Here is a 27,034-nt window from a genome sequence, read left to right on the forward strand (position 1 = left end):
TTGAATAATGTTCAAATACTTGAGTGGGGTACCAAAAATGTTTTCGTATATATCTGGAAACAGATTTAGGTTTTGAAAATGTCTAAAGATGTGGTTACGGAGCTTTAAAGAATTCCTACAGTTATTGCAGATTGAAAGAAAGTTAACGGGACATAGTGTAGACTAAAGTAATTAACTTTTTAGTACAATCCAATAATTTACGTGATAAGACAAGAACTACCAATTTAGTATTATTTAGATGTAAAAATGACCCACATCTAGTTTTAAATCAAATAAAAATAAGACTTATTTATGAAACTTATAAACACATATAGTACACTGTTGTACACGTATTTAGCCCCACACTGGCCACAGAGGCCTATTCCTTGTCGATGAGCAAACGTGGTAACTTAAATCTCGATAAAAAATAGAAAACTGTAATTTATTGGCTACAGATTTCATAAATTATGCGACAAATACTTTATAATATGATGATATTCATAACTAACCCTAATAATCAAACAAGACAAGGTATGTTATTTGTTATTGAATAAAAGTTTATGAAGTAATTATTAAAATTGGTTAAAAGCTAAACTTTCAATATTTTAGAGGTATTAAGAAGCATCGTAAAGGGGAGGTGATAGATCGCAAGACGGCCGTATAAAACAGTAGGGCACTGTCATATTTAGTTGTGATTGAAGCAGGGAACGGTTGTCTTGGTTGCGTGTATTGCGCAACATCTTGCATAGTCATTAACAACACGTGTTGTTTATGACCAATTTGTGAAAATGTTACAGTTGAGTAAGAAATACTCAATAACAGTACTGACTGTGCGATAAGACGGCAAGAAGCTGAGTATTTCTCAGCAGCACAGTTCTTATCGGTTGAAGCTGACGCCTGAGATATAACGGGGAGTGGTGCAGGACACACCTAACGCCCTGACCTACCTGGAGTCCGCTGAAGTTGTCAGCCATCTTACATTCACTCCCTTTTTTTTTTTTTTTTTTTTTTTTTTTTTTTTTTTTTTTTTTTTTTTTTAGAGGGCCAGGTTTCCTAGGCCTGGTAGTTGCCTCTCAGCCATCCGGCTTATTGTGCACCCTCTCCCAGGTTTAAGCTGTATCAAATCCCAGGCCTTTACAAAACCATGAGATCTTCTGAACAATGCTTTCCTGTTCCAACCCCTCTTCCGTATGCATAAGAACACCTAGGGATCTTGAGCGTTTGCTCTGTAATGCCGGACATTCAAATATGACGTGCTTGGCTGTTTCGATAGCCTCGCCACATTTCCTGCACAGTGTTTCCTGAACTGGAATACCTATTCTGTTCAGGAGGCTTCGGAATATCCAATGACCTGTAATAAAACCAGTCACCTTTCGGATCTCCGTTTTACTCATTCTAAGGGCATCTGCTGCAATGTTCCTTGATGGTCCCTTGAGCATCCGCTTTGCTTGTACATTCCCCTCAGTATTTCTCCAATGTTGTAGGTGTTTGTTAACCATCCACTTGGTAACTGATCTACGTGCTAAGTTATATGAGACCCCACACGTTGGTTCAGGACCGGTAAGAGGACAGTTGGCTCCCAAGTTAGCGCAACTGTCTGCCCCTTCATTACCTGCTTCACTCCCATAAAAAACACTGTTACGACATAATTCAAATCATTCCGTAATTTTTAGTCCAAAAATCGTGACAAATGTGTTGCATAAATACAAAGTCGATTACTTTGTGCAATTTCGATATTGATATTATGTCTGAAAAATAATTAAAACATAACATATAGCATTAGAATGAGCACACATGACGATAATGTGTTGATTTCCAGGCAATCGTTTTGCACATTTCCGTTATAAGAAAAATTCAAATTGTTTTGTAGCATTTTAATTCAAAATAACATCTTAATTTAACGAAATGTAAACCATGTCCAAGCGCGGCGGTATGTGAAACTATTTTCACGATCGATTCGATGCGTGAGGAAAATAATAAATTAATTTTATTTAATCATATAGCATACATCAAATTCAATGTGTTTATTTAATTAGTTAGCTTTTGTTCTGTATATTGTTTTCATACATTTATTTTGCTGTTATTATAAAGACCAGTACAGACAGTTATAGTTTTTCCACATCAGATCCCTGACGGAGTCAGGACCCAGCGACCTCCTCACACGCTACACATCCTACTTCAAACGTATTTCACATTAAAATATACACCTATATTAACCAATATTACTACGGAAATAATGTTTTATTGTTTAGGCAGTATTCGCCTTTGTAATCGCGAAAAGAACACTATTTTATGTGATATTGTGGATTGTGACAACCAACAATGATGAGGAAAACACTGTTTTCTGTTTAAAATTTAGGCTTTTCCACTTAACTCATCATTATTTCAAAAGTAACGACAGTAAAAATAATTCTTAAACGGAAATTGTTTTATGTCTCTTGAAGCACATCATACTAGAAATTGTGAGTTCTAAGTTAATAATTAAATGCGTAATTAATTGTTTTATAAACCCATACAAAAGCGGTTATTAGTTAATATTTCGAGAATTTGAAAATACTCTATGATACCCTACGTACTGGGTGTGAATATTTACTCAGATTTATACTCATTAGACTTGTATTTATTTAGAAATCAGGCAATTTACTATCTTTACAGTCTTTACTGTAATGAAACGCATCCTGTGTGTAAAAAAATAAAAAATTTTCACACAAAACAAACAGCGAGTTAGGCCTGTGCGCTCTTAAATAATGGAATTTTTAATTCAAGAAAAGGCCGAACTACCCCACTGGGCGAACTGAACTGACCTAGCCTCCGTAACCTTTTCAGTGACAAGACATTAAATTTTCGGAATGAATGTATAAATGAAAAGGGCAACTACGTATATGGACCCTTTGGTGAACCTTTCAAGAACGTAGATTTCTTAGGAGCGGAATTCCTAGTTCGACAAAACAACACCACTCCGTTTAGTTAATATGATCAATGGCCTGTAGTGCCTCTCAACCTCAATACAACACATGTCCTAGTGAAAACATACATTTGAACCATAGATGAGTGTATTTAAACCATAGATGAGAGTATTTAAACCATAGATGATCGATCTGCAAATTCCAATGTTTCAAAGTTTCATTTATGGATAAACGCTGTTCTGTTATTCTGTTATGGCGGCTACTTCCATCTTAATTTGCCAACAATTCTCTTTTATCGCCCTTTGATGAATGGATACCGCTAGTGATTTAGTGATCTTATTCATATAAACCTACATATAGGAACTAACATGAAACTAACAATACATATATTTACCGGAAAAAAAGTTACATAACTTACATGTAATGTGAGTAAGTTAAATTTTCATGCAGTGAAATTGGCTTATTCGATTTGAATTAAAAGTTTTGTGTTTATTTTTGTTATTGCAGTTTTATGACAACAAACAGGCAGTAACGGAAAATTAAATTAACATAAGCGGAAGCCCTAATTATGATCTAAACGAAAAATAATGGTTCCGAATATATGACTATCTTTATTTTATGTCGGTAATATAGTTAATTGTTACACTGCGAAGTTGACTTACACATTACATAAAGCCCATAAAATGTATAATACTGCTGATATAATAATTTATTGACGAGAACTTACGATATACATGTACCAAAAACCTAATAATTATCATATTTAAAAGTTGGTAAGCTGCGTGTTATGTACCGTTGACCTCCTCACATTCAATCAGGGGTTTAAAATTAATAAAATTGCTAAACTAAAGAATTTGTCATCAGAATATGATATATATATATATATATATATATATATATATATATATATATATATATATATGAAAAATGTGGTAGTTGAGTTTGTGAACTTCACGGGCCTCTGGGGAACGATGAGGCTCGGCCAGAATTGTCACCTGACTGTACCTCCGGCCCAAAAATCAGCCACGCGTTGTAATCATAAAAACTCTTTAAAAGTACCTTATATTTTTGGGATGGCGTAAAATTGAATTACCACGAATCCTAATCACTACTCACAACCAGTACGCATAGTATTATACAGTATTTTAAAAAATTTCAAAATAATAACTAATATCCGATTTCATAAGGGTTTACAAAAAAATTAATTACACCTTTATTTTAAAGGCTTAAACTTAGAATTCTCTTAGAATGTTTGGAATGTCGTTCTTCAAGAGACGTACAACAAATGCTGTATAAAAAGGATGTACTGACATTACTTTTAGAATAACGAGGAGTTAAATTGGAGAAGCCTAAATTTTAATCAGAAAACTGTGTATTTCTCCTTATTTTTAGGTTATCACAATCTACAGTAACACACAACATATTTTTATTTTACTGGAACACGTGGATGAATACCACCTAAAGGTGAAATAATTATTTTCGAGATAATATAGGTGTACATTAAATGTGGTAGATGTGTGAAGTGAGATACGTAGCGTTCGAGAGAGATGGCCGGGACCCGGCTCCGACAGGGATCTTGTTTAGAAAACAAACTGTAGCGTTGATCTTTTTTTATTACTTACTTCTGCCCCATAAATTTCTGAATTAGTACTTATTTTGAGTGAGGATTACAGCTTCACTGTTTTCAATAAATTTACTTGTTTTACTTATGTCAGCAAATTTCCAAAAATAAGCAAAAAATGCAAACTATATACGAAATTATCATTAAACTGATACATCCTGCACCTAATATGTAAAAACTGGTAATGCACATGTGTTTGAACCCACTTGTTGTTATATGTGCTTGTGTATTCATTGTTAAAATTGCAATAAATAATAGTCTAGATAAAGTCTGAACTTTTTAATTTATACTATTAAGGATATTTATTTGATTTAACTGTTTGATAATTTATTTTATTATTTATTCAGAAACTATATTACATGTTGATGAATGTCCAAACACAACATCGTTCTTATTTAATGATCGTTTTATTTTTATTAATTGTTTAGTTGGTTATCAAGAATTTGTGATTGAACGGATTTAAAATATAATAAATACTGCAGTATTGTAACTGCCTCGTGATATTGGCTGTTTCAAATGTATATATACAAACAATAATAATATAGATCTGTATATATGCTTCATACTGCAGGAAATAATAAGTTATAATTGTAATGTATAATCGTTAATAACATTTGTATGTGTACGAGTGTATGCTTATATAATTAAAGAGTATATGTTTCTCATTTGAATTATTTTAACCGGCTGGGCGAGTTACTCGAGCATATAAACGATATAATGGATGAGAATGATAAAAATTCATTGTTTCCCACAACGATTATTGTTACAACAATAATTATATATTGAAGTCAACTTCTTTCTCTAGGAAAGATCTCTTTTCATAACTTATTCCTTTGCAATATTATACGCCTTTCTGCAATATTTGATGAACTTTTGATTTACTAAAATGATCTTATCTCGCTGGAAATAATTTTATTGATATTTTTCTTCTGGTGGGAGATAAGGGTAGGCTATTAGAATGCCGGGTTAGAATTGTTTCTTAATGATGAGCAACACAATAATTTAGTGTACTTCAATAACCGGTTGTCAGTTACTACATCACATATTTCGGACGAAACTTACGGAACGAAGCTAAACTTATGGATATTTAATAAGGTTTGTAAAACATTTGGTCTCCTAGCTCTTCAGCGTACGTTCAACATTTTCATTGTTTAGAACATTATGTGCCCAATGTTAATGATAAGTTTAGCTCTAGTTCACCCTGCTCTTAGTGCAGCCTCACATACTTGACTCCTTGACGTGACAGCTTTAATTGTCGGCAAAACAATTCAGGATTATTTAATTGGTAATGACCTGTAGAAGACACACTCAGAAGTTTTAATACATCTGGTGATATACGGCCTTAAAGCACGATACGTGTTTTTTTTTAAGAATAACATTAAAAGGTATATTTTATTGTTGCCCTATTTATCTATATCGCGAATTAATTTAATCAAATTACAGACGTCAAACAGTCAAGTCTGTGACGCTGCACTAAGAGCAGGGTGAACTAAAGCTAAACTCATCGTTCACATTGGGCACATAATGTTGCAAACAATAAAAAAAGCTGCACATTCGCTGAAGAGCTAGGAGACTAAATGTTTTACAACACAAATTAAATATCCATAAGTTTCACCCGAAAAATGTGGTTTAAAAACTGACAACCAGTGAATCATATCTGAAATATTGACACGAATCATCTTTAATTGAAAATAAAAATAAAATTTAAAAACTCGTATTTTAAAGATTTCTCACAATCGTTAATATCTAAAAATAACTAATAGAGTAATTATTATACATTTTTAGAGTTCATCAAGATAATTAAAACAATGCTGAAAATGGTCCGACTACTAAGTACTTTTCCGTACTTATTTTTTGGCAACATAGGCTATATTGAATCTTAATATCATTAAAAAATAATGGGATTAGGGGAAGGAGGTGAATCGGTGTGACGGGGGCATGCCAGGGGTGATTTTGTTATCAACATTGGTAATAGATAAAAACGTATGTATTAAAATTTCTAAATGGTGTAGAAATTAAAAAAAAGTGTGTCTTCAGTATTTGTCAGGACTTGTCACGAATGCCTCTGCTTTTTATCATAATCTATTTCTATCAGGTAAAACGTTTCTGAAAAAAGTGTCGCCATATTTACCCCAATTATATTTGGTCAAACGATATTTTATAATTCCAATGTCTGAGTAAATTTTGCACTAAGCATGATTCTTAACGTATTCTTTCTTTGTTATAAATGAAATTAGGTTTAATGAAATATCAATTAAATAATTTGGTGATAAAAAATGAGGTGTGTTTTTAATATTCTAAGTTTAACGAATCCGTGTAGTGAATAACATATTTATTTGGAAGTGGAATCATACTATGTTACCTCGTAGTACGACTTATACAATTTGTGTAACTAAATTGACGTACTTTATTCAAATTTGTTGTAAAGATTATATTAGGCCTACTTTGCAATATTTTGAACATTTGTTGTACTTCATCTACTATAGAGAATATTTTGTATCAATGACTATTCACTTTTTCTTTACTTTTAGGTTTCACTGCCATGTTTTATTCAACCTAAATCCATGATTGTGAAAACAGAGCTATATGGAATAAGTGTAACACAATAAAAATAAAGTATTGTGGCTGTCATATCTGTTATAATTTTTATAACGTAAACCTGTCATTGTTATTCCAGTGTATACTTTGATAGCCGAGAGTCAGCGAATCCTATCACTCTTTTGGGTTGGGAGACATTTCTCCTGTCTACCTGACTTTCACAGTATATCCCATAGAAAAAAATGAACTATGAACTTTGAACTTGATTTTTGCATGAAACTTCAGTGAGGTCAACTACACAACGCAATTAGTACAGTTGTCTGACATACTCCCGCCTTGTAAAATGGAACTACAGTTCTTAAATATACAATAATTGGGAAAAACCAAGATAAATGTCTTTCTTGTATAATTTATAGATATAATTATGAAATGTTATTAATTTTGAGCCTAATTAAATATAGACAATTCATAATACAAGTAAGTCTTCCTAACCTTAAGTCTTGACGTCTCAATATTTTAAAATATTCTTTGGGTTAGTGGCATTTGATTCCAAAACAACATAATAATATTAGAGCATACATGATGCTATTATAATTGAGTAATATTTTATGAATAGTGCATGTCTATGTAATATTATTTTATCTAAATCATTGGAGAAGTGTGTAAACTTCAAATACAAGTTCAACTCAAAAAATTCTTAAATATCAATAATATTCTCGTACAAATCCACTCGGCTTCAGAAAAGATAAAAATTTAATTGACGATTTATATTTGTTATCTAAAAGTGTTCACGAAATCATTATCCGTAATAAAAAACCGTTGTTGATTTTTATAGATTTAGCTATAGCTTTTGATAGAAGATTATTACTAAAAAACTAATATTGGGATACAAGGGAACTCTTGGAGATGGTTTAAAAGTTATTTTTCCGATCGCTATTAAGCTGTTTATGTTTTAGACCATACAAGCGCTCCTCAGAAAATTGAGTATGGGGGTTTGCAAGGCAGTACTCTTGGTCCCTTGCCTTTCTTAATTTGTACTAATAATTTAGGAAGATTGTATTCGTGTAAAGTACAGATATTTCTTTATGCGGACGACACCGCTCTGTTGTTTGAGGGTGAAAGCTGGGAGGAAGTGAGGGATGTGGCTGAGCGCTGTCTGCTCACTGTCAAGCGCTGGTTTGATCAATGTCGGCTCACAGTTAATATAACCAAAACTAAATGTATGCCAATCTCTATACGAGCTGACGGCGATCCTTTTGTTTTTAAGCTACGGTTGCATACATGTGGTAGCCAGGATGGATGTGTTTGTGTGATTGTATTGATAGTGTGGGTATTGATACGTGGGTGTGGCTTTTTGATCATCATTTCAAGTGGAGTAATCATGTAGCTTACATGCGGAACAAACTTCGTAAATTTGTTTTTATATTTTGTTTTCTGCGTAGTTTACTCACTGCGGACATATTAAAAATTTTACACGATGATTATGTACAATCAATACTCTAGTATGGTAATTTAGCATGGTGTGGCTGTTTTTAAAATAACCTAGCTCCCTTAGAAGTCCACCATTATAAAAGTAGCTCTGAAGTGAAATTATACTCATCCTACAAATTTATTATTTGGAGAATTTTAATAAGACGTTTTTAACTTCTCGCAATTATATATCCGAACATTAGTTTTGTAAACTTTTTAATGATCGTAATTTAATTTTCACTCGCAGTAACCACAGCCATTTGCTTAATCTTCAATTTATAACAGAATTATTTCTCCTAAAGTTGTGAAAACTTTTAATTCAACATAATCTCACCATACTGCTCATACAAATTTCTAAAAATTACCAAAAAATATAAAAAACACAAGACCTTTTACATAAAACCTACTATTATTCTGGGGCGAGATATTTCCTCAGTATTGTATCTCAATCTACACCTAGCTATGCTGTACTCTTGATGTATTGAATTTCTGTTATATGTTTTTGTAAAACATTTATGTTAGTTCCAGTGTGTGGTGAAGTTGTGTTATCTTTGGAATGTAGGCCAGTGAGGGCGTGCATTTGCGCGTGTGCGAGAATGGCGCGTGGTGTGTTCGTGTGCGTGCCCCCGCGTGGTGTGTGTGTGTGTTTGTATGTGTGTGAGCTCTTTTAAGGTGTGAAGTGTATAAATCCAAATCTTTCTACTCATTTTAAACAATTCTATATTATAGTCTTTCTGATTGCCGTTTTTTGTCATTTTTTACATTACTTTATTAGCATAAGGCATTTTAATATTTTGATGAATATAAATTATTATTATGTGACGCATACTATGCAATGTTAAAATTGTTTCTGGCAGTAGGCTACAAGTATATAGTATTGTATTAATTTCCCAACTTTAATCTTTTACATAAGCTATACTCTTTCCTAATTTATTATTTTAAATTTATTTATTAGCTTAATGCATTCAGAGGTCGATTTTTTATTCACTAAATGTGCTCTGTTATTGTACATTTTCTTTTAGAGGTTTAATATTTTTATGTCATTCGTTAATGAAAATGTTGTTAATAATGGTAACCCTTATTTAAATTTAAGATTTTTTAGTGTTATTACTTTATCTCAGATTTCCCCTCATAAAGGTTGATGCCCATGAGGGGATAATTTTCTAGAAAAATTGTTTGATTAAATTTTTTTGCTCTGTGTGTAAATGATAGTAATAAACGCAATCAATCAATCAATCAATATGTTTAAATGTCATAACTTATTAAGTGACACCTCACATTACATCCTTAATAGAAAAAGCACAAAACATTAGACAAGTTTTATGTACTTTTTACATTTTTGTAACCAATACCGTTGATTATAGGCTTTACTGACAATAATAAAAAACCATCCCTCTAACACTTATTTGAAAAATGAGAAATTTGTGTTCTCATAATCGCTTGAAACGTACAAAAGCTATCCTTTCCCCCCTTAGTACATGAGCAAATCTCACTTTATTTCAGCAAGTAGTACTAAAGTACAAGCCTAGTGTATAATATGACAAAAAGCTGCAAGAACTCACTAAGTTGAATTACTTTAAGAGTCTTACAGAAGTTGAGAGAGTTAACACTCACATTACGATATATAAAAATTTGGTTTCCAACCCAAATACCGGGGCACCGCGCGCTCTTGCCACTGCCTACTCCTTTTATTTTATATTTTTAATAATTTGTTTAAAAACCCCTTCTAAAACAGCCCGACACTCCAGGATGAAATGACCGCCAGTTCTAGGTTTAATGAATACTTTGGTGTCATGTTTATATGCAATCATTTTATTTGTTATTATTCATATTATGTTTGATCTATAACAAAATTAAATACGCCTTGTTTTAAAAACATAAAGACTTATTACAAAACTGAAAACACCAACACAAAAATTACAAAATAATCCATTCAAGTGCATCTTATATATAAAAACCAATAGTTTGAAAGAGGTATATCAAAGTATTGAATGCCCTAATTACTAAGTTCATAATAGAAATAGTATTGCATGTAATAATGAAAATATAATTTTGATAATAATAATTATTAATGAATACGCTCCAGAACAATAAATTAATTTTGTAGAGCTATAACAAACTATTAATTCCACTATCAGTGTATAACTAAACAAATTCAAAGTATTGAAATGCATAAGCAACTCCTAGAAAGACGTGGACGCGTGTCTGGTAGTTTGACGGGATTCGAGACCGTCGCGGCATACGCGGACGTTCATCCTATGGATGGACGGACGCGACGCCACGGCAGTGTGACATGGCCTTGCATTAGTCTTGCTGTCGGGAGATTTTAAACCTTCGAGTTGAGTAACTTATTGGGTTTTCCCTTCTAAAAAACTTGATATGCGTCACATTCTACTTGAATTTTCTGAAATTTTATAAAACCGTGCTTTTCATTATGTGGTCTTAGAAATCGGTTTTTATAGTCGTAAAATAACTCAAATATTTCAATTGATGTGATTCGTATGGTAACATTTGCAGTCTATTATGTACCGGGAACAACACCTTCGGCACCCTGCATCCCACAGATTTCACTTTCTCCCTTCTACACACCCTTCTACACCTATGCAGTTCGACATCCGATGCATCCAGTTGAAGGTGTAGTTATACAGTTTCCGTTAAAAAATTAGTAATTGGATAATCTGTTTAATTCATAATACGATACTTAAAATAATAGAATGGTGTTACCAATTGTTTTGATTACGTGGTCTTATTGAAAAATTAATGAATCGAACACCAACAAATCATGAATTCAATAGTCAACCTATAAAAACTGCAAAAAACCACAAAGAATAAGTTGTTTATAAAACTTTTCTTTGGCATTTCAAACCTGACAACAAATTACTATTTATTACTTAAGCATGTAGTAATACATATGTATACATATGTTGCCAGTAAAATATGAAAGTATATTAAGAAATATTTTTTTAACAAATTATTCAGAATATAACTTAACTTTACTATAATAACAACAGTTACTACACTTTTAAACCACCAGAAATAACCTTAAAACAGCCACACTCCAAGAAGTGTTTCGTAAAACCGTAAACAATAGAAATATTATATAAGGAAGCTGCTTGGATATAAAATTTGATTATTTGAAACTTTTGCTTCAACAAATTCTGAATGAGCACTGCAATTGGTTGGTGCGCCTCATTTAGTAACCTACCCCTCTCCAAAATATAACACCTCCTCACTCGTGACGTCATATTTACGTGACTAAAAGGGGTGTAAATCAGAGCACTACACGTGACCTCTCCTGTTTCCTGTATTATTATTACGTACAAAATCTTCCCTAAGTGTATTGGTTTTAGTCTATTATAAGGACTTTTTAGAGGGGGGGGGGGAGTCTCGTGCCGAAAAATAGTTGTTGTCATTAATTTACTGAGTGTCAGCGAAGATTATCACTCAAGGGGCTATACAAATTTAATTTCTGTCTAATTGTCTATTCGCACGATGTCCCGAAAACAAACTGAACCTATAAATTTCTGCATAAACATTAATTTCGAAATAGGCAACACTGAGTTTAATGTTGTCACATCATTCCATGGGAATTGGCTGAGCGACAGCAAAGATTTTAAAATTGGACTGATGGGTAACGACCAGGGCCGTACTGAGTTTTGGGGGTACGATAATTTCCCGCCACCGCGGCCTCGTCACGCCGCTCTACCCCCCCCCCCTGCAAACCATTAACCCATTGACATCTTATTATTCTGTTAACGACAGTAAGATTCAATACGTGTTTCTAAAAATAAGTATAAAAAATCTTAATAATTGGTCAATTTTAAGCATTGATTTTAATTAATTTAACAAACTCCAAATAATATATAATAATTAGTCTATTAGTTGTCCGATTCAATAAAAAAAAATATATTAATGACTGCGAGAAATATTTTATAAAGACGTGAATTTTAATTTTATTTGTATTATTAGATCGGACCCAAATTTAGTATTTGTTGTTTGATCGCAGGAACTATTAATGATATTACCGCTTGAATACACTATATAAATAAACACAATCAAGATTGTTACATCAAAATTAAGATTATTATTCTAAAATAGCCAAAGTTGTTTCGAAGTTTTAATGAACGATATTACAAATTTAGCTTACGATAGCGTTACTGTTATTAGATTGAGCTATTTCGTCCGTCTACACGGTCCCTTCAAATAGACGTGTGGCGGGGCCCGGCCCGGGCCCCCTGAGAGCCCGGGCCCCGGTAAAATTGTCAAATAAATCCGGTGGTGTGACAGTAGAAAATGCTTTATTTAAAGAAAGTTTACAATACTTTTTAACATCCCAAGAGCTCACAGAGCTCGCGCGAAAATACTATTAACAAAAGAAAAACATTACAGCATACATTATTAGTTGTCAGCAAGTTCACAGTTCTGATTACGGGCCTGGTAACGATAATAGCAACGGAAATATAACGGAGTAAATAAATTTGTAAACAACCCGAGTTCACATGATATTTTAACATTTGACATATTAACACGTATAGGTTATTAAAATAGTAAAAATAAAAAATAATAGGTGTAAAGTCCATGTTAAAAGTCAATGACAAGATTTGATATCCGCAAATCCCTGCTTTGTAGTACTCTCCCTACCTCGCCGGAGTTTTAAACACTGATTTAGAACCCAGCCTAATTAAAGATATGTGAGTGTATCATGTGGGAAGATATCTAGAGAAATATTTCATTTGTAGACTTTTAAATTTTGCATGAAACTTTATTTCATCATACGCAAGAATGAGTTTTATATTACTGAATGTCCAACCGTCGAATTTGGCTGAGCGTCATTGAAGTCTACCACTCAGTAGGATGGCACAATTTCTCTATTTACTTCTGGGGAATGTAAAAAATGTTTCTCTATGAATGTCTATCTGTCTAAACATGTTACCTGACACTTAGTGTGGTGTAATATTATGGGTAGTACTCAATCGGTTCAGTTTTACTTCTTTAATAGAACGGTTATGACTATACAATACAGTGGAGGTTTACAAATACAACCAGTAACCGATATCTGTATCAAACACTCGTTTGTGTGCCACGCCATCTTAAAAATTACAATTTAAATTTAAAACTTTGCAATAATTCACCCTAAAAACGTCAGTAGTTACCACAAACTTGGAGGTTAAGTGGGTAGAGAGGACTTTTAAGTCCTAACTTCGCCTCTGTAAATAAAGTCATTTTTCATTTTCATTTTTTCATTTTCAAACTTTGTAATTTGTAATCTGGTTGGTTCTTAAATAATTAATATTATCAAATTTAATGTTTACCAACAACAAAAAAGTATTTCTTTTAAGGAGAGACCGATCACCTTCTAAGCCTTATTCTGTCCGTCCTCATTGGCCACTGGCCTGTGCGAGGATCTTATCAAACACGATAAGGGGGAGAGTCGATACAGTACGAGGTTGATGGTACTGGTAACAAGTGCAACGGTCACAGACAGAATCTGAACCTGCACTATCTCTAACTCAGACTCGAAGTCCAACGACTTAGACCGCTCGGCCATCGGCATTCCCGATTACTTTGAGTAACCGAAATTCAATATTCAAAGTCTTTACCTAAATTCAATTCTTACAGCACTCAAAGTGCTGCATTTCTAATAGAGTGATCCCTAAAACTTGAATCATATACAAAAGGACGGCCATTTAAAACTTAAATATTGATGTTATTTCACAGCTACCATTTTGTAATGTATAAAGCTTATGCAGTTTTTTAACGGAATTATTCAAAGTTTTAAAGACACTGACGATGGGCCGTTCTCCCTGTGTAAACATGTGATAGTTCGTAATAAAGTACCGCATTTAAGATAGCCGTATAACATTGTGCAAAGTATGAAGTTTTGATCTCTCATGGTTAAAAAACATTAAAGGGTTTCTAAATATTTTACACACTCTGTGTATGCATATATGTAGAGCAGTATTTTAGTAATAATAAAATATTGGTTCAAGGAATTTTATTTATTTTTATATGAGTGTTTCAATATAGAAAGTAATTTACTTTTGTTTAAAGGGTTATTGTAAGTTAAAGCAAATAATGTTTTGAATACTCATAGTTTCATGAATGGATGCCAAAACTGAAATAAAATAGTTTTCGAAATGTATAAAGTCATTTAATTTTGTGCAAAGCGGTTTATGTTAAAGAAAATAACTTAAGTGAGTACTCATAGTTTTATGACAATGTCGAAACTAAAACTAATTTAACTAAACTTCATGACAAATATTTCATTCCTACAAAAAAAACTTTAATTCAAAGAAAAACATTGCCATATAAAAGAGTGTGCATAAGACACATCCTAGATTATTGTCTAAGTATCCTTAATGTGCCTGCAGATCAATGCACCGTACACCATTTCTATAAAGGCCATATTGAAAAGTTCTAAGAAAATCTGTAGTGAGATATAGGCTTGTTTTTCATCATTAAACTTCAATTTTTGTCGATGTGTAACTTTCCAAAAATAAAGTGTTATATTCAAATTTCAATATGAAACTTAAATATCTACAGGAACGATGAAAATACGACACAAATTCAAATATCCATTCGTTGTGAAGAAACTACAGAGTTGCCTCAATGTGTTAATAAACGAGCTAACATTGAAACATACAACCCTCAACTTGGTGCTATCGGGTTTGGTTTCATTATTGTTAAAATTTTAGAAAATAAGTATTTTATAAAATCATAAGATATAAATATAAAACCACGATTCCATAACTTTACAAGGAATTATACGCATTTTGATTGGAATTTTAACAAATATGGTATAGGGTGTCCAGAAGAACTGCTGAAAATATTAAGTGAATGTTTGATGTGTCATAATTTCTAATGATATTTGTATTAACGTGGATTCGGTCATTGTAAGTTATAGTAGCACACATATGGAATAACTATCAGGATGATATGTGATAATTTGAGAATGTGTTTACTGAAGTTCTAGGATACATAGTTCCATTATAGTTATTACAAGGTGATCGCTATTTCATACGAAAATACCACTCTAGGTAAATTCTATAAAACAGTTAATAACATAATTTGACGCAATTGTAAATATTAAAATGTATATTACACATATTGCAGTACACCATCCTCGTCCATTACAGCTCTGGCCTCCGATGATCCTTGGAACTAAATCGTATTTAAAGATTCATACTTTCATTATAGCTATTTCAAAGTGGTCACATACAAAAATATAAATCTTAATAAAATGAATAAAACCGTTAATAAAATAATTTGATGCAATTCTAAATATTAAAATGTATATTACACAGCTTGTAGTACACCATCTTCGTCCATTACAGCTCTGGCCTCCGATGATCCTTGGAACTAAATCGTATTTAAAAATGCATAGTTTCATAGTAGATATTTCAAAGTGACCACTACTTCATACAAAAATATTCCTTTTAATAAAATGAATAAAACAGTCGATAAAATAATTTGATGCAATTCTAAATACACAGCTTGCAGTACACTTTCGTCGTCCATTACGGCTCTGCCCTCTGATGATCCTTGGAATCGTTTAAAAAATGCATAGTTTCATTGTAGCTACTTCAAAGTGATCACTACACCATACAAAAATGTTCCTTTTAATAAAATGAATAAAGCAATTGGTAAAATAATTTGATGCAATTCTAAATACACAGCTTGCAGTACACCTTCTTCGTCCATTGCGGCTCCTCCATTGGAACTACCTCGTATTTAAAAACGTTCTTAAGTTACTCAAATTTAATTCGTATAAGTGACTTAAACTTCGATATAGTGTTCTAAAACGATTTAAATAACACTTAAACCGTATGTAATTCAAATCAGTGTACGGAGATATAAGGTTGTGTTCATTACTATAACGAATAACTTAACAATCTTTGAACAGCACGTATTTGGCCTGGAAGAATACACATTAAATTCTTATGTTACTTATTTTACTATATATCGATGGTATCGCAATTAAATGTAACAGAGAATTTTATTGCCCTTATTAAACAGAATCGCTTAAGCCCGTGATTACGCATTTCGCACACCGGTGTTGATGAGAAGGGCGGCAGTGGACAGCGCATGGCAGCAATATTGGCGCCACCCCGTGTGTATTGGCGCCTCCAAACTAAGCACGATAATAGAATCTTCGGTTGTTTGCGTCACCTACGTGAACCGCTATAGTCTGCCTTTACTATTGGTTTAACGGTAAAGTAAATTATATAAGTACAAATATTTGAAAAATGCAAGTATTTTTATCAATATTTATATTTAATATAAAATATTTATATTTTCTGTTTATTATTTATTTAATATTGGCAGAATTTCACGAAAAAAATATTTCACTAAATGGCATTATACAATTATCGACTTCTATTATTAACGTTGGACTATAAAACGGATTAAAGAAGTTGTTCAAGTTTTGAAGGGCCTATACAGATTCTATATCTTACAACACATGATTTTGGTTGAACAACTTACCTTTCTACGATGATACAATTGAACACTAGTACTGAGAAGATAGTAGAAATGAAAAATTTATTTTTCTTCATGTTGATACAGTCAATAAAAACTTGAACACGAAAGTCCTTAGTCGCGGAGAATCACTCGACTTGTTACGCACACGTATAACACTGAAAGCTGAATGTAGTCGTTCTTCAACGGAAACGTCTTATAACAGCCTTCTTTGTGTCTGCACCTGCGCCTGCGCAGCATTTCAACTTTACCGAGTCATGGTAGTACCAACTTATTATTAGTACAAAAGTATACAGTACACATATTCATATATATATATGTATATGTATGTATATATTATTTGTGAACAAATTTATATTTATGTTTGTTCTAGTATTAAACATATATATCTATAAATTACGTAAACATGCCAGGGAAAGACATGTTGATGAGTGTGCAAAAGTTAATGCATTAAATGAATCGGAGTCTTTAATAAAAGTCAGATCATATTTCGAAAGGTTAAATATATTAGATGAGAATTTCTCATATATAATTACTGGATATTGTTGAATTACTCAATTTATAACTTCGTCTACATTATACATTAATACAGTTTGCTGATTGTCTTAAAGAATTTTTATTAAGAATTACGTTGATAATTGGTAAAGGTTTAGGTTTTGGAGAGCGTAATTATATGATGACTCGAACCTATTTGGTTCTTTGCTACCAAGAACATTACAGTCGTAAGAGGGACGGATATTTCCTATCATAAATTCATGATTACAGTTTTATTTAAGATTTATTTATTAATTCTTAAGAAATATTAATTAATTTAAGGTCTTAGAGTACGTCGGTTATTCTGTTAAACAACTTGATTCTATTGTATTGCTTTTTGGAACTTTGAACGATTGTCGTTTCGTCTGAAAGTTCCAAGATATTTGTATAAAATTAACCTTCCGATAGAACTTTAATCTGTTTTTTGTCAATAAACTGTTGATTTCAGACAAATTCTTTTAGTGATCGTCATCCAGAGCTCTTTGAATTACAGTTATGTAAGTTTCCGTGTGGGATAACTGAATATCTACAGGAAGTACAATTGAAGTTAACTTTAGAAATCAACATTGACGACCTGATGTTTCTACGACTATTTCGAGTCTACGAAAGTTGCTAATGGTGGTTTTGGCAGGATACAAACGAACACCTCATATTCAATGACTTTCTTCACTCCTGGTACTATAAGAAACATGAAAATACAGTTGATTCATGGAGACGACCAGCATTTTCATCCTTCCTGTGGCTAAGTACTGGAGTGGGCTTTCCTGAAAAGGTTACATCAGTGTGTTCAAGAGACGATAAGCTGATAACTATGTCATGTTTGGTATTTCTAGTCTGCCTGATAGGGGAGGGAAGCTCTTTGGCTGAACTGCAGAACAAATATGTTACATACACAGCGAGACCCACATATAGTTATCGATATTTTAAACCACATGTGCATACGTGCTGTTTAATGTCTGTTGTTTATATCAAACAGCGTATAAGTCTTCGATGACAGGATTGTCGACCTGGTGGTCGGGTCCGAGTGGGATGAGATTAGACAGAAACGCTTTCTGTATCACCCAGGTATTCTTCGACTTCATTGCCTGTGCAATAAGCGGAAGGTGACGTGGATCAACCCTCCCCATCTTAAGTTATATGCAACTTTATATCACTTCAGTAGAGTATAAATAAGACCCCATGCTATTCGGATACTAGCTTAATCCATTACTATGATCTACAAGACAAACTATAAGTATCATTTTCATTGACTGCATCTCAGGTCTGATGGTAGGCTTGCATAAACGAATATTTTAAGTGACTTTTAGAGACTTCTGGATCATGGTGAGAAGTGGTAGGAGAATGGAAGAATTCTTCAACGACAATCTCTGCCCTCTTACCGCTCACTGTTAAAAAACACAAACATCAAAACTAAAATGTATGTTTATACCCAGGGGGTAAGAGGAACATTTGTTTCGAAGAAGAAGATTTATGACCTGATCATATATAAGCATCATACTAATAGGCAAATTTGTTCCTCAATACGGAATGAGGAGGGGTCATTTGCTTGTTAGAACAAAGGGATATGGTTATCTAGAAGAGTTGTCAATAAACATGTCCGTCGATTTAACAATAATCGATTACAAAATAAATATCGTATGTTAAATCAGTAAAATGTAGCCCAAAGAGTTTTCTTTCAAAAAAGGTGTATATCTAAACTTGTCGTTTGAATGCACGTTTTATGGGATTGCGGAACCTAACAAAATGTAATTTTAATAGTATCTAAAAATACCCAAATCATTAACACTAATAAAAATGGCATTGCTCTTTAATTAATTAATGTTATTATTATATTACGTATTAAAAAAATCTTTTTCTAACGGGTTTTATTGATAACTTTGAGATAGAAATGTTCTTTCGTGTTCGACGGAAACGTATTTTTATCACAAAGAGGTAACTTTTTCGATGTTTATACATCTTAATTATAATCATGAGGTTCTGCATAAAAATATTTGAAATTGAATATACTTTATTACTATTATATATAGTTATAAGTATAATACATGGCATTTCTTAACTTTCTGTATTTAGAGGTCCACGTAAAGTATATTGTAAATATTGAATATACCGACTGCCCTCCGATTTCAAAATTATTTTTCTTAATGCATTTTATGGGTCTTTTTAAGAGACGTGAGCTATTTTATTCCCGGCGGAAACGTCGTTTTCACTATTCTTTCGTTAGCTTAAATATGGAAACTCTGATCGTCCAAATCCTGGAAGAATGGCTCCTTTATATGCTTCCAGTTTAAAATTAAAATTCTGATATTTTGAAAGATCTATATTGCCATGAAGGGTATTAGTGTTATAGGCTACATAACCGAAACTGATTATATTTATTAACATTATTTAAGGTATACTGTTAAGTTTACTGTCTGCCTCCGACTTGAAACGTTCTTGTTTCGATAAATTTTATGGGAAATTTAAAACGACACGAGGTTTTTTTTTGGCGAAACCCTGTTTTACACTCTCTTTATGTCGTATATGGGAAGAATGATCGTCCAAGTACGGAAAGAGTGGCTCTTTCAGTGTTTATAACTTTTAAAATGAAATTCTCAATGCGTATTTGATCGATTAATATATTGAGAATTTCATTTTAAAAGTTATAAACATTGAAAGAGCCACTCTTCCCGTACTTGGATGATTATTCTCCCCATATATGACATAAACGAGTGTAGTATAGGTTTCCGCCAAAAACGAAAAACTCACGTCTTTTTTTAATTTCCCACAAAATCCATCGAAACAAGAATGTTTTAATTCGGTGGGAGGCGGTGAACTTAACATTTACGCAAGCATTCAGGCATAACTTAAATAAGGTTAAGAAATATAATAAATTTTAGTTATGTAGCCTGTATCACTAATAGATTTCATAGCAATATAGATAATTACAAATCTCAGACTTTTAATTTTAAACTTGAAGCGTATAAAGGAGCGATTTTTCCAGTACTTGTACAGTCGCTGTTTCCATATTTAAACTAAAGCAAAAATAGTGAAAAAGGCATTTCCGCCGAGAACAAAAAATCACATGTCTCTTAAAATAATCCATAAAATGCACTAATAAAGACATTTTTGAAATCGGAGGGCAGTTAGTATACTGAATATTTACGGTATACTTAATATTTGCTTCCCGACATACAGAAAGTTAAGAAATACAATGCATTTTACTTATATTATTTAAATCTGTTATTATTTTTTACAAAAAAAAACAAGCGGTTTTTCTCAAAAGTCCAAATAGATTACCCAGAAGTTCTATTTCTGAACTTAAATCGTAGGAGTGCAGGATGCCTGCATATTGCAGCTGGGCGGCCCTCCGGAGCTGAGAAGGTACTGCCATATTTTGAAGAATCAACATATCTTACTTATAATGTAAACTAAATCTACAAAGGTAGCTGAGTACATTGTAATTAGCCATATCCCAGTGAGGGCTTTACAGGGGCATGACCATAAAAGTCCTAATTATAGTGCATCTGTCCCAAATGACACGTTTATTAATCTAGGAGATGACTTAAGAAAATCTATAACTACTTTATGTTCTCCGACTTTGATATCTGTTCCAACAGTTTAAAAAAAATTTGGATAGTTTTATTTCCAATACATAAATCTTCTTGAATCCCCAGTATCACTAAATTATTCGAAAACAAATGCACCAAAGATATATTTCATACTTATTCTTCTTTTACATACCAGAAATTGCTTTAATTCTAACATTCATTTTTAATTCATCAATTAGTCAGGATAAATTTCCAATAGATTTAAAAGTAAGAACAGCATTTCCATTTAAAAATGTATGCTTCTATTACAAATTCTTTCAGACCAATATCCATCACACCAATAATCTCAAAAGTTTTTGACAAAGTATTTTTAAACCGTACGCAAAAATATTTAAAAAAATGGGATATTTTGTTCCCTCGTCAGTTTGGGTGAAGGTCCAACCTAAATACAAAGTCTGTATTACCTTTGATGCTAAGCATATCCTGTTTGCTCTTGACTCTTAAGAGAGCTCTATAGGCTTGTTTTGTGATTTTATCAAAGCATATGATATAGTTGGTTATGAAATTCTCCCTATTTCAAGAGATTTATATTATTTTCGCGGTTGGAAACAATTATTATTTTCAATCATACATTTTTAAACCATGTTGCTGTGCTATTTTACAATACTACCAAAAAAACTTAAAACATTGTTTTCTTTAAATAAACTATTTTAACATTTCTCAAAAGCACATATAATGAAATTTCCGACCATCCTTCATCAAAATTACCTAACAGATCCTTCCAGAAATGGTCACAAACTAAACAAAAATTCATTAAATAGGTTTTTAGGAGTTTACTTTGATTCAAATTAAAATGGAAATCTCATATTTAAAATCTCAGCAAGCAGCTTAATTTTATACTTAGTTATGATATTATAACATGGTTTTGATTACCTCTAGCAGTTTTCAGAGAATCTTTCTGCTACAAGTAGGGCTTTCAAGGTTGTCTGGGGTATTGGGCAGAGTGCAGTTGTGGGGAGTTGTCCGGTCAAGAGGCACGTTTACATTTACAAGTTTAATAATTTACCACATTATACCTTTCATGTGTAAAAATCGTAATCTCTTTTCTATGCTACAATATCGATATAATACCAAGCACAGAAGTTACATTGTTTCAGAAAAATTCAGATTTTCACTCCCTCAAAATTATTGATTTTATATGGATCCAAGCTATATAACTCTTTACCAATTTAACTTTAACTGATCAATAGTATAAACTATTCTAAAAGCAGCTTAAGAGCCTACTTGGTCAGAAGAACATTCTACAGTTTGCAAGAGGCCTTTTAGTAGCGATGTGTGAGGCCAACTGGCCTAGTTCTAGTTTTAATAGTAGAACGTAGTTATTACTCTGTAGCTATACAATATCTTAAAGTATTGTTAATAAAATAATATCTCAAGTAATTTGGTCAGATATCATAAAGTTTATAATGTGCACAGTCAGTTGTAAAGTTCTGTCATGTCAAATAAATGACTATTTATTATAGTACCGTTATGGATATGCAGGTGTACTTCATCCTTAATAGGTGTGTTTGCTATGAGCTGGACGATTTTGTGTATTGTTCCACATTAATCAAATCTTCGTACAATCAAAGTAAACCATTCCTATTAAATTTGGCACAATAAAACTAAAATGTAGTTGCAGACAATTAATTTAATAACCTATTACGAGAAGAGTCAGTTTTGTCGAATTCTAAGAAACGTTTAGTTTTGTTTCTACGTTCCGCTGTGGATGATTTTTCCACAACCCCAATTTTGTAGGTTTTATTCCATTTTAGGCTGGCTTGAATACAGTTTTGATATTATTTATTCTTAATATTCTTTTTGCTCACTTAGAACAAGAAGCTGAGAAACTTCTTATTGCACTCCGTCCTAAAAGGACCTTTGTGCTTGCTTTTGGAGTGGCAGGATATTCAGGATCGCTAATTTTTGGGGATAGGGAAGGGACCGCCTCTTGTCGAGATCCTATGGGGAGGCGTAGCGAATACCTTGTAAAAAGGGGAAGGTAGCTCTGTCTAGCGTCTTCCAATTAAAGCGGGCACAAGAATCCCTTCTGCGTCTTAAGTGGAGGGATACAAAATTACTACTTTTTCTGTATTTAATGAGTTATTTCAAATGGTTCTGAATTGAACTAGAAATATTTGACAAATCAAAAATAGATTGCACCACTCTGCAATACTGTACATATATTTTGTAATGTAGAATAAAAGGATATGGTTTTATTATTTTGTGTTTATATTGCTACCAGTTATCTCAAGAAATGTAGTTCAAGCAAATCTGCAATAACCTTCTAGATACTTTAAGTCGTCCTTCACAGACATTTGTAATTTCGTACACTTTACAAAGGTTCCTGCATTTTTTGTAAGATTGTTGTTGTAAGATCTTAACTAACCTGCGCTGAGGAAATTCTATAGTGACGTGGACAATATTTACCGTGAGTTCTAGCTGTACAATTAACCTCAAAACTAACAAGGTTAGACTTGTACACGGCAATAGAACCACGTTGACGCAACTACGGAGTGCCGAGCCTTATCAGCCGGTATTGATATCGCGTACAATCATCGTTAGTTATCAGTATCGTCGTAACCTGATATGCCAGGGTTACGCTGGATCGGTTACTACTCCCTGACGTTACTTTTTGCTGTGTATGTTAACGCCATTGATTTTAATTATTTTTAACTGCTATATTTTATATTGTTATTGTTGCTGTTTTTTTTTTTTGTTATACATATTCTATTGCTGCTGTTGTTCTGTTGGAGTAATTTGCTATTTATTAATTATTTATTTATTGAAAGATGTCATTTACCATCGAAACAACAAAGACTGGAAAACCTTGCATTCTTTTTGAAAATGTTAAGTACAGGCAGCATAGGGTTTTAAAAAGTGGTGACGTTTCCTGGCGATGTCTCGGAAAAAACTGCGGCGCATCTATTAAAACCGATGCAAACAAGACAACAGTGACTGTGTGCAACAAAAAACACAGTGGCGAACACCCAGTCACTATGCGTTCGCTGTTGTCGCCGCAACTCCAGCCCCGGACTGCCACTGCCGCTGCCGGCACCTCGTCACCGCTGCCTGCTCCCGCCGCACCCTCGGCCACCGCACCCGCCGCGCCGCCTGCACCTGCCTCGCCGCCTGTCTACTCCACCCCCGCCCACGCCGTATCACTCAACACTTCACCAACACCTGAAGCCCCTGAAGAAGAGATCCACATAATCAGGAATAAATTTGAGCGCCTTGAAGAAGAATATAAAAAACTTCTAAACCACACCATTGAATCTCTCACTCGGCTGCTACAGTTCACTGATCACATTTTTCCTGTGAGTGTCTCGCCCCGCGTCGACCAGACCGCCCGCGCTTCCGCGACAGTGGACTGCGGTGTCCAGTGTGAGGTGCCTCCAGCTTCCTCTCCAGCTCTCGTGGACTCAGGTGTTCAGTGTGATCTACAGGAGCAGCCTACTTGTATGGTTGGTCAATGCACTGAAAACATAGCATTGATCAAATCACTAAAGACAACCATGGAAGTATTAACAGCTGAAAACCAGTGTTTGAAACTCCAACTTGAAAAGTTTGAGTGTGCGTAGACATGGACGGAGGTACAGGGAAGAAATAAACAAAAAATAGCAACAAGTAGTAAACCACAGGAGCAGGTACGTGGGGAAAAAACGACGATTGCCTCGAATCCAAAAGTAAAAAATAAAAAAACTAAGCAAAAAAATATTGACAACGCAGCAAAAAAAATTCACAAAGTCAAAAATCCTAAAGTTCAAAAAAATAACAAAACCTCAACTAACACACGCAAATTTCCAATCTTTTCAGACATGTATCCCTCACTACACATCAATTACCGTCAGAGAAGACAGCCACCTCGTCACATCGCGGGAATGGTGATGAAGCTGACCGGCCCTAGGACATCGGTTAGCGGCATGAGCATGCCTGGAGCCCGGCTGCTCGACATCATACGTCCGGACCAAACGTCACCTGACCCTGGACCACGGTGTGAGGTGCTAATCGCCGGCACCAATGACTTGGCTGTCGGCGAGCAGCGTAACATTTACCGCCACCTGGAGAACTACATCGTGGCCAGACCGGCCGGCACCGAGCTTCTCCTCGCCACTCTGCCGCATCGACACGACCTGGACCTGGACCACCCCGTACACGTGGAGACCGTGCTCGTGAATGCCTTCGTGGAGGAACTGGCTGCCCGGCACAACGTCCGCTTATTGAAATTTGATGAAGTCGGCCGATGGTATTTCACGAGACACGGTCAACATCTCTCCATGCGGGGGAAACGGATGCTGGCTGGGATGATTGTCAGAGCTCTCGCTTCTTCGAGTCCAGAGACGCCGTCAACGTCCCTCGAGAGCGCTCCGGCGGCCATCGCATCTTCTCCGCTCGAGCCAGTGCTTACTGAGGTTGTTGGAGATTCGACTGGGACCCTACAGCCATCTCCAAATCTCCAGCGCCTCTCATACGCGGACACCGTGAGAGGACTACCTAGTGATGGTCTCGATGGACGCTCTCCTGTCTCAAAAAACTTGACAGTGCCGACCAGTACGGAACCAACCTAGGGAGGACCTCGGATCCAACATCAAAAAATGCTCATATTTCTAATCTCAACATTCAAAATTCAAAAATTTCAATTCACAAGCTTAAAGTAATTTACCAGAACGCTCAAGTTGTGACTAACAAGGTTTACGAATTGGCGCTTTTGTGTGAAGAGCTTAAACCTGATGTGCTGGTTGTCTCGGAGCATGGTTTCAAGCCCGAATCAATCAATATCTTCAAAATTCAAAATTTCGAATTGGCAAACTATTTTTGTCGAAATTATTTTAAAGGGAGTGGTGTGGCAATTTTTGTGAAAAAATCGTAAAAAATCGAAACTTTTAAAATTGACAACAGTTTGGACTTGGATTTTGAGGCCGTAGGTATCAAAGTCTCGTCAAACTCTTTTGGTAAATTAACGGTTATTGGACTTTACAGGTCTCCAAATGGCTGTGAACATTCCTTTTTTGAAAAGTTTGAGCATCTCTTAAATCGTCTTTCTCAAAATTCAATGAATTTCGTATTAGTTGGTGATCTTAATATCAATGCAATGGACCACACCAACCCCCTTACCCAGCGGCTTCGCGATGTTCTAAGATCTTTTAACTTAAATTGGTCCGTGAATACACCGACACGAGTGACCGCGACGTCGAGTACTGCCATCGACGTCATTACCAACATTTCTGACACCACAGTCTCTGTTTTGAATACGGCGGTCTCTGACCATTTTGCGCAGGAGATAGTGGTTCATGGATGCAAACTACAAACTCAAAATTCAAAATTCAAAATTTCACGAGTTTGTAATTTTCAAAACATTTTGCCATCTGAACAAACTTTTAAAAAATGAATCTTGGAACTTTTTAAATAACTTTCAAAACGTCAATGACATGTATCGGGCATTTAGTAGGCTAATGCTTTCAATTACTATCTAGATGTTGCGTGTCCTTTTAAAAAAACAAAAATCAATACCAAACCTCAGAAAATTTCATGGTTGACCAAGGGCATTCTCATATCTCGAGAAAAACTAAAATTCTTTCACAAAATCTTTATTGAATCTGAAAATGAACGTTTTAAACAATTTTTTAGAACATACCGGAGGATCTACAAGAAAGTCATACGAGCGGCTAAAGCCTATGACATCAATAGAGCCTTGGGTGAATGTGAAAATTTTTCAAGGACAGCTTGGAAAATTATTAATGATTCTTCTCGAGATGCGAGTAAGGACAAGGGTTCCAGATCATTTGTGATCAAAGTTGATGACACAATTGTTGAAGATCAATTACTAGTGGCAAATGAATTCAATAAATATTTTTCTTCTGTTGCCTCAATGAATCCGTCATTCACGGAAACTCAATCTTGTGGAAGGCGTGTTCCGGAGCCGGTTGCGTCCATGGCTCTGC

At 34.0% G+C, this 27,034-nt stretch overlaps 1 protein-coding gene across 1 annotated transcript in view; it reads right to left on the minus strand.

The window, feature by feature from the left end:
* LOC124368484 overlaps window positions 1–17,161 on the minus strand; it is a 30,140-nt gene extending 12,979 nt beyond the window's left edge. The window contains exon 1 of the mRNA XM_046825731.1: window positions 16,999–17,161. Coding sequence (XP_046681687.1) covers window positions 16,999–17,069 — 71 coding nt within the window. The 5' untranslated portion in view covers window positions 17,070–17,161. The remainder of the gene's footprint in view (window positions 1–16,998) is intronic.
* Between the last annotated feature and the right edge of the window lie 9,873 nt (window positions 17,162–27,034).

This window comes from Homalodisca vitripennis, chromosome X (assembly GCF_021130785.1).
Source record: "Homalodisca vitripennis isolate AUS2020 chromosome X, UT_GWSS_2.1, whole genome shotgun sequence".
NCBI classification, from domain to species: domain Eukaryota; kingdom Metazoa; phylum Arthropoda; class Insecta; order Hemiptera; family Cicadellidae; genus Homalodisca; species Homalodisca vitripennis.